The 11198-nt window shown below is 50.6% G+C and overlaps 3 protein-coding genes across 3 annotated transcripts; all 3 read right to left on the minus strand.

Annotated features, from left to right (window-relative positions):
- Positions 1-239: 239 nt before the first annotated feature.
- Positions 240-1648, minus strand: N0V96_007016 (uncharacterized protein; the record flags this gene model as incomplete). Its single annotated transcript, XM_065757893.1, has 2 exons — positions 240-1247; positions 1307-1648. The coding sequence occupies 2 exons, from the start codon at positions 1646-1648 to the stop codon at positions 240-242; spliced, it is 1350 nt and encodes a 449-aa protein (XP_065613416.1).
- Positions 1649-5996: 4348 nt separating this feature from the next.
- Positions 5997-7286, minus strand: N0V96_007017 (uncharacterized protein; the record flags this gene model as incomplete). The annotated part of the gene is made up of 1 exon (XM_053192487.2): positions 5997-7286. The coding sequence occupies one exon, from the start codon at positions 7284-7286 to the stop codon at positions 5997-5999; it is 1290 nt and encodes a 429-aa protein (XP_053050251.1).
- A 1284-nt stretch (positions 7287-8570) lies between these two features.
- N0V96_007018 (uncharacterized protein) lies at positions 8571-9462 on the minus strand (the record flags this gene model as incomplete). The annotated part of the gene is made up of 2 exons (XM_053192488.2): positions 8571-9013; positions 9141-9462. 2 exons carry the CDS (start codon positions 9460-9462, stop codon positions 8571-8573), a joined length of 765 nt encoding a protein of 254 aa, XP_053050252.2.
- Between the last annotated feature and the right edge of the window lie 1736 nt (positions 9463-11198).

Raw genomic sequence — 11198 nt, forward strand, 5'->3', positions numbered from 1 at the left:
AGGCCTGTTGAACCGTGCGAGAAGAGTGATCTGGTCAACCGACTTTTGCTCGTTGGGCAGCCAAGGAAGGAGGCTTTCGATACGACCCTTCTTGGTAGGAACAGGTGCATACAGAGAAAGGGGGTGAAGTGGTAACACGCCAGACGCTGTCACGGGCTCACCTTGATTCAGGACGTGGTGTGACACACCCGTCAGCCATGCCATGTGCGTCAGAATATCAATAAGCTGCTTCCTGCTTCTCAGCGGCGCTTGCTTCTCAGCGGCGCTATTGGGAAGTCGATGACCTTTGCAGGACCATTGGATTCGGTAATCCATGCTTGCAACTCCCAATCGTTGGCCAGCACTCGGTCAGAAGCGTAGGTTGCCTCAACGAAAGCTTCAATGAATTTCCGGATGACTCCAATAATCTCTTTCCCATCTTCATAGAAGGGGAAATGAGGAATTTTCGGGCCGGAGGACGAGTGTAACAGGCCACGTGACCGCAGGTTATCCTCAAAGTAATTCCACTGGAACGGACCGGCGACAGTCGGATAGAACTCTGTACCGAACTGGCGTACGGCTGCATTTGAAAAAGCAAAATTCTGGTCAAAGAAGCCCCCCGGATTGAAAAGCACTCTGTCGCCTATGGGTCGAATAGCATAAGCCTGGTACATGAGCCTTTCCATGAGGTTAAGGACAGGATGGCGGCTGCTGAGCGTGCGGAGAGCAGCCAGGTAGACAATCTCAGCAACGTCATGGGAGTTGAGGAGATGATAAACTTGACCGTGGAAAAAGTCGTTGACGTTGAACATAATCTTGGCCAGCAGCCACTCATTAGTCGTGTCCAAGGGGGTGTATGTAAGATCAGCGCCGACATTGGTCTTGATGGCCAGGGGGAGAAAGTGGTCGGAGCGCTTGTCAAGGTAGGACAGCGCTTGGCACGCAGCCGAATATCGGCCTTGTTGAGCGACGTACTTTGTCTGGTAGCTGTGGTCGGCTAAGAATAGACGACCGTCCCTAAGAAGTGAGTCGAGAGTAGTTCCAGTAATCTTCCTGACTGTCTTATCGTCCAGAGTGAATGGTAGTTTGTCCTTTTCGTAATTTAGACGGCGAATGATGTAAGGGTTGGTCGAGAGGCGCTCCATAGCGAACAAAAGGTCTGACGTGAAGTTGCTAAACTGGCCTTTGGCGATGCCGCCAGGAACCGAGCCTGACCAGTGACCATCATAGAGGATCTTGAAGTCCTCAAGACGCTTAAGGCCACCGTGCTTGAACCACATATATCAGCCAAACAATTATTCGTATCGATGAAAAGAATTTGAGCTACCTTGGTGATGTCTTCAAGCGCCACGGCACTTCCGTGGATCGCAAATCGAGCAACAGGTTCCGAATCCTTCAACCACAAGCTCTGATCGCGCAAAGAAATCTGGGTTCCTAACGATCCATTGGGGAAGAAGGATGTATCTCCTATCAGTGGTTCTCCGTAGGTGATCACCTGTTGCTTGAGTTTGATTTCCTCTGCCCTTGATGAAAGGTCATTATCTTCATTAGGTAGGGTATATTTGGTCGGGACCGGCTGCTGTGTAGACACCGTTGTTGGGTTGACAACAATTTTGGCGGATGGTGAATGGCTGTTAGTTGCGCTGACACTAGCAATTGCCACCAGCATGCTGAAGGTGAAATATAGTCTCATATTTGCGATCAATATCGAATTTCTATTGATAGTAGGGCACCATGGAAATAGCTGAACTGATAGACTACAATGCTGTTGCCGAAGGTATATGCCATTAAATTCACTTCAAGCGTATTCAGCTTCTGACAATTATATAGTGTTATCCTGAACGAATAACTCCGTAAGGAAAGGTTACAACCCGATCGCACTCAGTTCCCATTGTACATTGCAACCCCTCTTACGCCGATCATTGCTGACCGTTCCGAACAGCTGAACCAGTCGCCGCTTTGCACACAAAATGCTGGGTGGCTTGTGCAACTGCAACCCGCATATCCTCACCCCAATGTCTCAATAGATTGATTAATTTTCCATTCATCTCCCGACATTGTGCAACGCAGAGATGATGGGTGCTATCTGTCTAAGACTATGGTCTCCAGGCTGTGCGGTCCTGAACTGGAACGGTGCATGTGACATTGGACAGATTCAAGAATTTCATACAGGCCGCCTCACTCATAATTCCAGCCTTTGATCGCCACAACATGGGCTCATGGCGTGATTACTTTGATTACTGCAACTTGACTCTGATACATGCTCAGAGCTTTGATTGCCTTGCCAGATCATTCGTGTCCTCTCAAGCCACAGGCTCGCAGCCGTCTTACTTTCCTTCTGACACTTGAATCCGGGCGCTTCACACAAATCTCTGTAGACATCGCCGTTATCCACCTTCCTTTAAATCTTTCCTTCAATGTTTGCAGTAGTAAAAGAACAACGCCCATCCTGAGGATTCGGCCACCGGTGCCTGCTGCTATATGAACCACATTGCGGCCGCGATGAAGTAGCGATCGGGTCACAACTCTCCCAAACAGATAGCTCAAATAGTCTAAGACATGACTTGTTGGATAGAGTGACATGACTTGCATAATGTTACCGTCCAACGACGTAGCAGACTGAAAGGGCCGAACGGAGGCACAAGACTAACCGGGTCTGTATAAGGTACGGACCCTTTCATATGCAGCGGCAACCAATTCATAATCACCCCACCATCGGTCGTATCGAGACTTCTGTCTATCTTTTCGCAAAGCTGCGCCTCAAGTCTCTCGAACACGCGGAGGTTGCACCTGGAGGCAACTTTTAAGAACCCCGCATTTGTAATGTGGCCAAACGGGTCTTGGCCACCAGCCTCATGTGACTCCTTTGAGGCAGGTACCAGAGGCAAAGCAAATACTAACAGCAGAGCGCAGACTCAATTGTAGCCCTCGTCGTTTCCATGCTGTATGAGCTCAAGCTGCGTTGAGAGGCTTTCTCGCTGATCTACATCCGGGTGATGGTAAGAGGATGGATCTGGGACCGAGCTGAACGACTTGTGAGACATTGGTGTTCTGGATGTGCTTGGCTAACAGAGATGGGTTGACTGAACCAAGGTGAGATCTACTGGAGTCTGTAGTTCATTGCGAAGAGAACTTTCAGCTCCAACAAGAGTTTTCTTCGCTGCGTCGTATCATTGAGCTCTTTCTAGCAGATCGTCTTCGGACTCAACTCGAGTAGCACAATGTGCTTCATGCAGGCCAAGTTCCTCTTAGATTTAAACAGCATCTCTATGCAAGCCGAAAATGATTTACTCAACCAAGCCATAATAACGCTGAAAAGGTTCATGAATAATGCCATCTGTGTCGAGGATTAAGAGGATGTGCAACCCAAATGGTATTTCGAGATCAACTATTGACATGTGTGAGTTTGGGCTTGAGAACTCTCGCCGTTGTGAAGCTGAGATAATGGGGATCTTCGCCAAGGGCTCCGGAGTGCGAATACTACTGACTTCACCAGAAGTTATTGCTGTAAAATGTGTGACGCTTAAGGAAAATTATAAGAGTTTCATTACGGAAGATGTATAAAGGAACTGAGCGATAATTACTGCTTAATTCATCTGAAGTTCATGTGATGTGTCGGCTGTTCATCGCTGTCGTCTATGATTGACAAGGGTTGTGGAGACTTCACTCGGTCTTTAAAACCTGAAAACTGCATAAACCTACATAAGGTAAGGTAATGAGCAATAATTGAACAGACTCTAGTAGAAATTTTATCTTCATCGTTGCTCCTCATCCCTATAGAATTTCTTACGGAAACACTTATAATCCTTATTGACGGTGCCAAGCTCATAACCGATGGCTCGAAGCGCCGAGGTACAACCGTGGTAATGGCCTATCTTTCGTAAGTGTAGATTGAAGGAACCACCAGATGTGAAAGTCAAGCTATATAAGTCCTGTATTTCCCAGTTTAGCGCCCGCGTGAACAGTCGCTTCCCATGAATGGTTCCCTCTAAGAGACCTTCGTTGAACTTATACCATTCTGGCTCGATGAATACATCGCCGGGATCGAATCCCCTATAGCAAAGCTTTGGACGATACACTGGCTCAGCGAGAAGTTTCAACAGGGACACTGAGAATAGACCTTTTTCGGCATTCTCAATGATCAATAATAGGATAGCAGCGTCGTTGACTTCAAAGAGAATTTCCCCTGTCGGCTTTCGGGTATCTTCATCCGAAATGATTTCAATCTTGGCCATACTCAGTGGGATGGAAACAATGTACTTCTGACCTAAGTCTTCCAATACATTTGTCGATAAGAAGCAATGAATGCCCTTTACTACCTTTGGCCACCATCTCAAGCGCTCCTCATCAGCTAACGGCAGGGAGGTGTGTTCTCCCGTCTGGACTTCTCCCAGCGTATGAATCAAGAGACAGCGCCATGCTATTGAGATCTCCCTGGAGCAGGCCAGCTGAAATGGTCGGATGATACTGTCATTCAACCCTTGCCGGGTGGTAGAGCACTTTCTCACTACTCTTTGAATCACTGATAGCCGACAAATACTGTTCTCAAGTTGACTCTTGAGTGGGTCCATCCAGTCAAAAGCTATGAGCCCTTCGCATGCTCCTCGTAGAGCCAGTAACTCCACTAGGGTCACTTCTTCGACGCCTGCTGTCGCTGTTTGCAGTGTCTCCTCGGCCCAGTCGACAAAGTCAACGTATAAAAACGTTTTTGCTAAGAAGGCATGATGCGCCTTTATTGACTGTGATGTTGAATTCCAGTCTTTCATGTTCAACCCCATGATTTGGAGACACTTATATGAAGACGAGAGAACATCGTTGATGCTTTGGCGTGATGAGATCTTGGCCAACCTTCGGAATGGGAGAAAGCTTTGAATAAATGTCGCAGTTCGGTCGTATTTTGGTGTCAAGTAGGTGTTGTAAGGGGACGTAGTGGTTGAGATATGTGTTCTATTGGTGACACGCCGTAACACTATGTTGGTCTTTATCGCCCGTGAAAGAATGTCGTCCGGATTCGGAACATAAGCACCGAAAAGTTCATTGCCCTCCTCGCTGTTGCAAATGAAATCGACAGCTGTCCGGTGTGTGAAATGGATGCCTGTTTTGCCCCAAGGCTTGAGTTTCCTCTCGTAGGTATTCCGTGAGGAGAAAATTTCTTCGGATCCAGTTATGTCCAATAGTCCGGCACTCATTGCTGGTAGTCTCCTCCCTAAGTGATGCCACTTTTGCCAGAGTAGTTCCGTATCGGGCATCTCGTGACAAACCATGAAGGAATCCAGCATCTCGTCATCTGTGGAAATGACGAGGCCAAGAAGACTGTTCTCACAACCCCAGGCATGAGGGTAACAAAGGCTTCCATTGAATTCAATTGCCATATAAAAAAGCAACACTGTTTTTTTTCGATAGAGGTCGCTGTCTTCTTTCATTCTGGACCACATTTCCTTATACAGCTTCGTCAGGTCTCTGGGCAGTGACTCCACGCGGCTGTAAAGAGTGTCCATATCATCGCAATTGGCAAGACCCCTCTGGAGACTACCCAAAACAAGGATGACCCAGATGAAAACTCCTTCAGCCTTTTCACAGATGATTTTGGATAAATCGTGGGCCGTCTCATTGTCAAAGTCAATCTGCATGGCCTCAAGTCGTTCTCGCGTGAGCAGGTGGATATCTCGATTGGTCAGATCCTGCATTCTGAGCATCGGGTGCTTTTCGAGTACGCGCTTCAAGGCTGGCTCTGGGCGGCTAGAGACGCAGACTTTGACTTGGTCTGTAGCAACAAGGTCATTAACGAGGCCCAAAAGTCGGCGAACTCCTTCATCCGGTGTATCGGCGATTTCATCCAAGCCATCCAAAAGCACCAAGTATGGGCAATTCGACTTTTGTATCAAATCCAAAAGGGTTGTCTCAAGCTCTTGTACAGTCCAGTCGGTGTCTGTATCTTTCCTCGATAAGGAAGGCTGCCTCTCTAAAACTTCCAATGCGATTCTCTTGTCTTCGGACAGGACTTGATGAAGCAGAGATCAGAGCAGCCCTTTGATACTCTGTTGCATAAAGGTACCAGGTCTCCACAGGTAGTGTGATATAAAACGAACTGCCGGTTCGCGGTTTTTGATATTGCTGTCATTTGTTTCAATGTATTTCATCAGTGTGCTCTTCCCTGATCCGGGTTTGCCACTAATCCAGTAGATTTTACGAGTGTCATCTTCCAGCCAATCGACGAAACTATCCCAAGGTTGAGGCTCAGTTGATTCAAGAGAACGTATCGAGCTTCTGAAGCTGCCCGACGACTCGACTGAATCTTCTGACCGAATGATCATCGAATCAACCTCGGCAGGCTCATTGCTGTGTTTGCTGGAATCGTCTTCTGTGAGCCATTCTAACTCCCCGTCAATGCCCGAATCCGAGTTGCTGAGTTGAAATGTGTTACTGAAGATCCACCGAAAAGTTTTTGGGTGCGTATGCGAAATCTGGTTCCTTCGTTCGTTCATTCCTGGATACTTGAGACTCTTCAAAAGCTGCTGGTAAGCCTGCTCCTTGGCCTTTGAGCCCTCCCTAGACGTCATCCTCTGTGAAAGGGCATCCTGAACACCCTGGGCAGATGACGAAACGTGATTCTTGACAGAGGTCTCATGACTAGAAAGTTCCAGGGACACATGTGACTTGATTGCATCCTGCGTCTTCGAGGATGCCGTGGTGACATGATCCCGGATCTCTCTCGCTTGTGTCTCAACGACAGTTCGAAGGATGCTGTTCGATTTCGCATAATCTGTAATAAACTGTTTGAGCTCCTGACTCAGGTCCAGGAAACCCTTCTCGTTCATTTTGTAGAGTGCCTCTGCTCTGGCGAACAGACGCTCGAGAATCGACGTATCCATAAGTCGCTGCGCGTCATCCAGATTCCCTTTGAGTCGCTCAAGTCTCCTCTTCCGCCACAATATCTTGGGCGCGGCAACCAACGCTCCCATTTTGCCTGGCTGACTAGGAGACAGGAACTTCATCTCCTCCTCCAAGTCTCGGGCATTCTTGATACACTTGGCGGCAAGGTCGAGAAGTCGCTTCTCCATTGTCGGTGCTCTGACGGCGGCGGCAGCGGGAGCAGGAGCGGGTGCAGGCATCGGTCGTTTACCCAAGGACTTTTCCAAACCATCGCACACGGCTTTGAGACTCTCGGCGTGTTCAGAGAGACCAGGTTCGGGGGAGCCGCTCTCGTAGACCCGTCGACACATTGAGATGGCTTCGTGGCCGAAGCTGATGAGCTGCATGACGTTGCAAGCGAGGCTCAAGCCCGCGATGCCTTCGAGGCCGGACATGGCGGGCCGTTTCGGGTGACTACGCCAGTAGGTACGGTAGGATAGTTCGAGTAAAGTAGAAGCCAGAGGTTGTCGGTAGCTATGATCGTCTGAGGTGTCGATCCGCGTGATCCCACGCTGAGGATTTGGTCAAGAAAGGAACGGAAATGGAGTGGCCAGCGACGAGGAACACAGAGACAAGCGGAATGATGGGGTGAAGAAGAGAAGATGAAGGTGGCGGGGAGGTTGGGAGGGACGTTGAATGCATTCACTTGGCAAGACGCAGCCTGATTGTGATATGGCAAGTTCGACTTCATTGGAGGAACCGCGCCTCCCTCGTGATCCAACGGGCGTTCAGACACGCCCAATCAGGTTCAGGTTGCTCATGCATTGAAAGATTGGACCAGTTGAGTTGCATTGCAATTGTCCACGACGAAATGTCCTTGTTTGGTCAAATGTATCTGTGAACGGCTCTGAGCTTCATTGTACATCTAGTATAAAACTCCCAGTGATATCAAACCAGCCAGCGAATAAGTAGGTAACCAAAACGCCATATATCTCATGCGTCCCTTCTACCGTAACAACGCTCTCTCCATCTACTTCCTCGAATGCACCATCCGACCCTTGACCCAAACCATCTTGGTATTCCGATCATCCCCGTTAAACACCCACTTCGCAACCCGATTCTCCCAGCTCTCCCACCCAAACACATCAACATTCCCATCCTCCTCCTGCTCCCCGCCCTCATCGACAACAGGCAACCCAATCAGTTGCGCATCCCACTGCAAGCCAACCTCGAACCCGCCAATCTTCCCACCCAACCCAACAACCTTGGCACCGCCTCTCGTACCGAGATATAACACCTCCTCAACCGTCAACTTGGCCCTCTCCTTCTCCTCCCCCTGAAGTCCCATCGCAACGTGCCTCGACACCAACGCAGCCTGCCTCGCCGCCTCGAGTATACTAGGACTGTACCCGCCACTCATATCCGTCCCCAACCCGACATCAATCCCCTTATCCCATAACCACCGCACCCTCGCCGCACCGCTGGTAATGGAGCTATTACTACACGGACAATGCGACACCTTCGCGCCCCTCTCCGCAATTGTATCCGCCTCCTTCTCCGACAAATGAATCGCGTGCGCGAGCACCATTTTCTCACCCAACAACCCATGGCTGTCATACACATCCGTATAACTCTCCGCCTCAGGGAACAACTCTTTGACAAGCTCAATCTCCCCCTCGTTCTCCGAAATATGCGTCTGCGCGAGCACATCCAACTCCGCTGCAACCCCGCCAGCCCCCTCATCGCCTCCCCGAACAAGCCGGCGCAAATCGCGGCGTCAGCACCGGCGCAACGAGCTCAAAGGCCGGGTCGATCCGCCGGATATGCTCCACGCTCTCTTTCGTCTTGCGCAGCGAGTCGGCCGCGGACTCGTCCTTGTAGTAGTCCGGGCACAGACCCTCGCGGTCCATGCATACCCTCCCCACGAACGCGCGCTGGCCGAGGGCGAGGCAGATGTCGGCGAGGAGGTTCGTTGCCTCGACGTCGATTGTGGCGTAGTATGCCGAGGTGGTGGTGCCGTGGGCGAGGGTGCGTTTCACGCAGGCCGTGTAAACGCGTTTTGCCTTTTTCTGGTCGGCGAGGGAGTATTCGAGGGGAAAGGTGTAGGTGTTTAGCCAGTCGAGGAGGGTTGATTTGCCAAAGATGCCGACGTTTGGGTATTGGGATGCGTGGACGTGGGTATCTGGTGGGTGGTGGGGGTTTGGTTAGTTTTTGGTTACGATGTCTCACTACGGCGCGGGAGAGCATCCCGAGACAGACGATCATTATTATCCCGGGCGCACAAAAAGAAAGGACGAGCCTGAACATACCAATGAACCCAGGAAAGAAAAACTGCCCCTCCTTGCCTACACAAACCTCGACATCGCCAACAGCCCACCCCAAGCGCGGCAGAACCTCCGCCTCGGCCCTCTTCAAATCGCACTCGGCTTCAACAGCGACAATCGTTCCAGCAGCATCGACGCAGACGGCCGCGCCGTGGAGGTACTCGAGCTGCTCCTTTGTCTTGGAGTGGATGAAGGAGCCGAGGAAGAGCTTATTGCGCGGCTGCGACTGCGCTTGCGTGGGAGTGTGAGTTTCGGTTGCTGTTGCGCCGGCGCCGGCGGGCGGTAGGTCCCGGATCATGTCGCCCATTATGTTACTGCTGACCGTCTACTCTCTTGACCAGAGTCGATATTGAGCTTCTCTTGAGACTAGGGTTGGAATTGAAGGTTGAGTGGTAGACTGGTTCGCAGGTGGTTGTGACGTCGGGATAATCTGTCTTCGGTCTTCGGTTGTCGTCGGCAGAGTCCGCGGCGGTTGAAACGAAAAACCCCCACTACGATTCTCTCTTCTTTGATTCCAACTCCCTGCGTGCTTCAAAAGGCGCAGGTGATCGCTACTGCTGACAATTCACTCTCACCGAGACTGCCACGAGAAGGATGAACCGGACTGATGATTGCTGGGTCAATGCCCTTGAAGAATAGCAGTCACGGGATGAACGTTGCAAAAGGTAGTACGGAGAGGATGAGGTAGGTAAGGTAATGCAGAAAAGGGTAAGTAGGTCAAAAGATGGGTATCGTTTCTTCGGTTCAAGTTTCCCAAAACCCCTCTCTTCAAAAGCAAGAAAAAAGCGAAGGGGAAAGAAAGGGAAGGGAAGGGGAACACGGTAAATATATGCAGTGCAACAGATGACGCGAAGCCAAAGAACGCATGTGCTTCGTCCTTCTTGTCAAGGTTAAGGTAAAGGTAGTCCGCCCGGCGGCCGTCTCCTTCCACGTTCGGGTCTTCGGGTCTCCCCAGTATGCCCCCCCAATTTACCCCTCCAAGAGATAAGGCGCGGAATACGGAGACGGACTGATTGACAGGGGATGGGCCAGTGGAGGGGCCCAGCTCGGCGGGACTGTCAAAGCAAAGAAGCTTACCTCTCCTGGTGTGTAGCTTCTTCCTATGACTATGGAGTACGCAGCAAACGAACAATAGGAGAAAACTAGTCAAAAGTCTAGTGTAGAATTGGATTTGTTGGGTTGGGTTACAATTGCATACCAATCTTGTCGAGGTACGGACCAAGGTAACTTGGAACCCCAAACTGAGGTGCCAAACACCACCAATGCGCGCCCCGCCCCCCACTTCGCAACGCACCGGCTGCACGTCGCACGGCGCTCGCCGCTGGCCGACCGCAGCTCTCTGATTCCCTCCAGCGCCCTCGGCTAGACTCCATCCGGAGAGCTCTCCAGGAATTCCCACCATAGCTCTTTTCCTCCAAGCCCCATTCTCCCCTGTCTCTCAGCCTTCACTCCATACCGCCCCCCCCCCTGGCTCATTCAAGCCACCGCCTGATAAGTCTGATAAGCTCCATGGCTGCTTTGTTCGTCAGGGCGGCACGGCATGGCCATGTCTTACTCTTGGGACGCTCTCCTACCTATACGTTATCCCAGAACCACATCGTCCTCCACCGCCATCCCGGCTCTGTCCAAAACCACTCTTCTCTCGCCTTCCCCCCTCGAGGCGGGTAGTCGAACCCGTCCCGTCCGTCCGTCCGTCCGTCCGTATGCTGCGCCATTCGGGAGAAGCATCTGTGTTCCGGGTCCTTGCAGTCGCTCTTCGTAGATCCCCCGCTGTCAAAAAAGCTGCTGTGCTTACCAGCTGCCACTAGTTTTCCAATCATCAGTCATTGTATCACCCTCTGCCTTGTTTGCTCCGTCAGACAAAGCAGTGCCATCGGACATTTTATCACATGCCTCTCGGAAACTTTACACAGCTTGTTGAACTTTCATTGCTCTATTTCTCTTCTTGTGCCACAATTAAAACTCTAGAATAATAAACGCCCCAAACATTTGATGTAATGACCAAACACAAAGCTTTCTAAACGCAGCATGATAAAACAGTCA

Source organism: Colletotrichum fioriniae, assembly GCF_027942845.1.
Source record: "Colletotrichum fioriniae strain IMI 355084 chromosome Unknown scaffold_8, whole genome shotgun sequence".
Lineage (NCBI taxonomy): Eukaryota > Fungi > Ascomycota > Sordariomycetes > Glomerellales > Glomerellaceae > Colletotrichum > Colletotrichum fioriniae.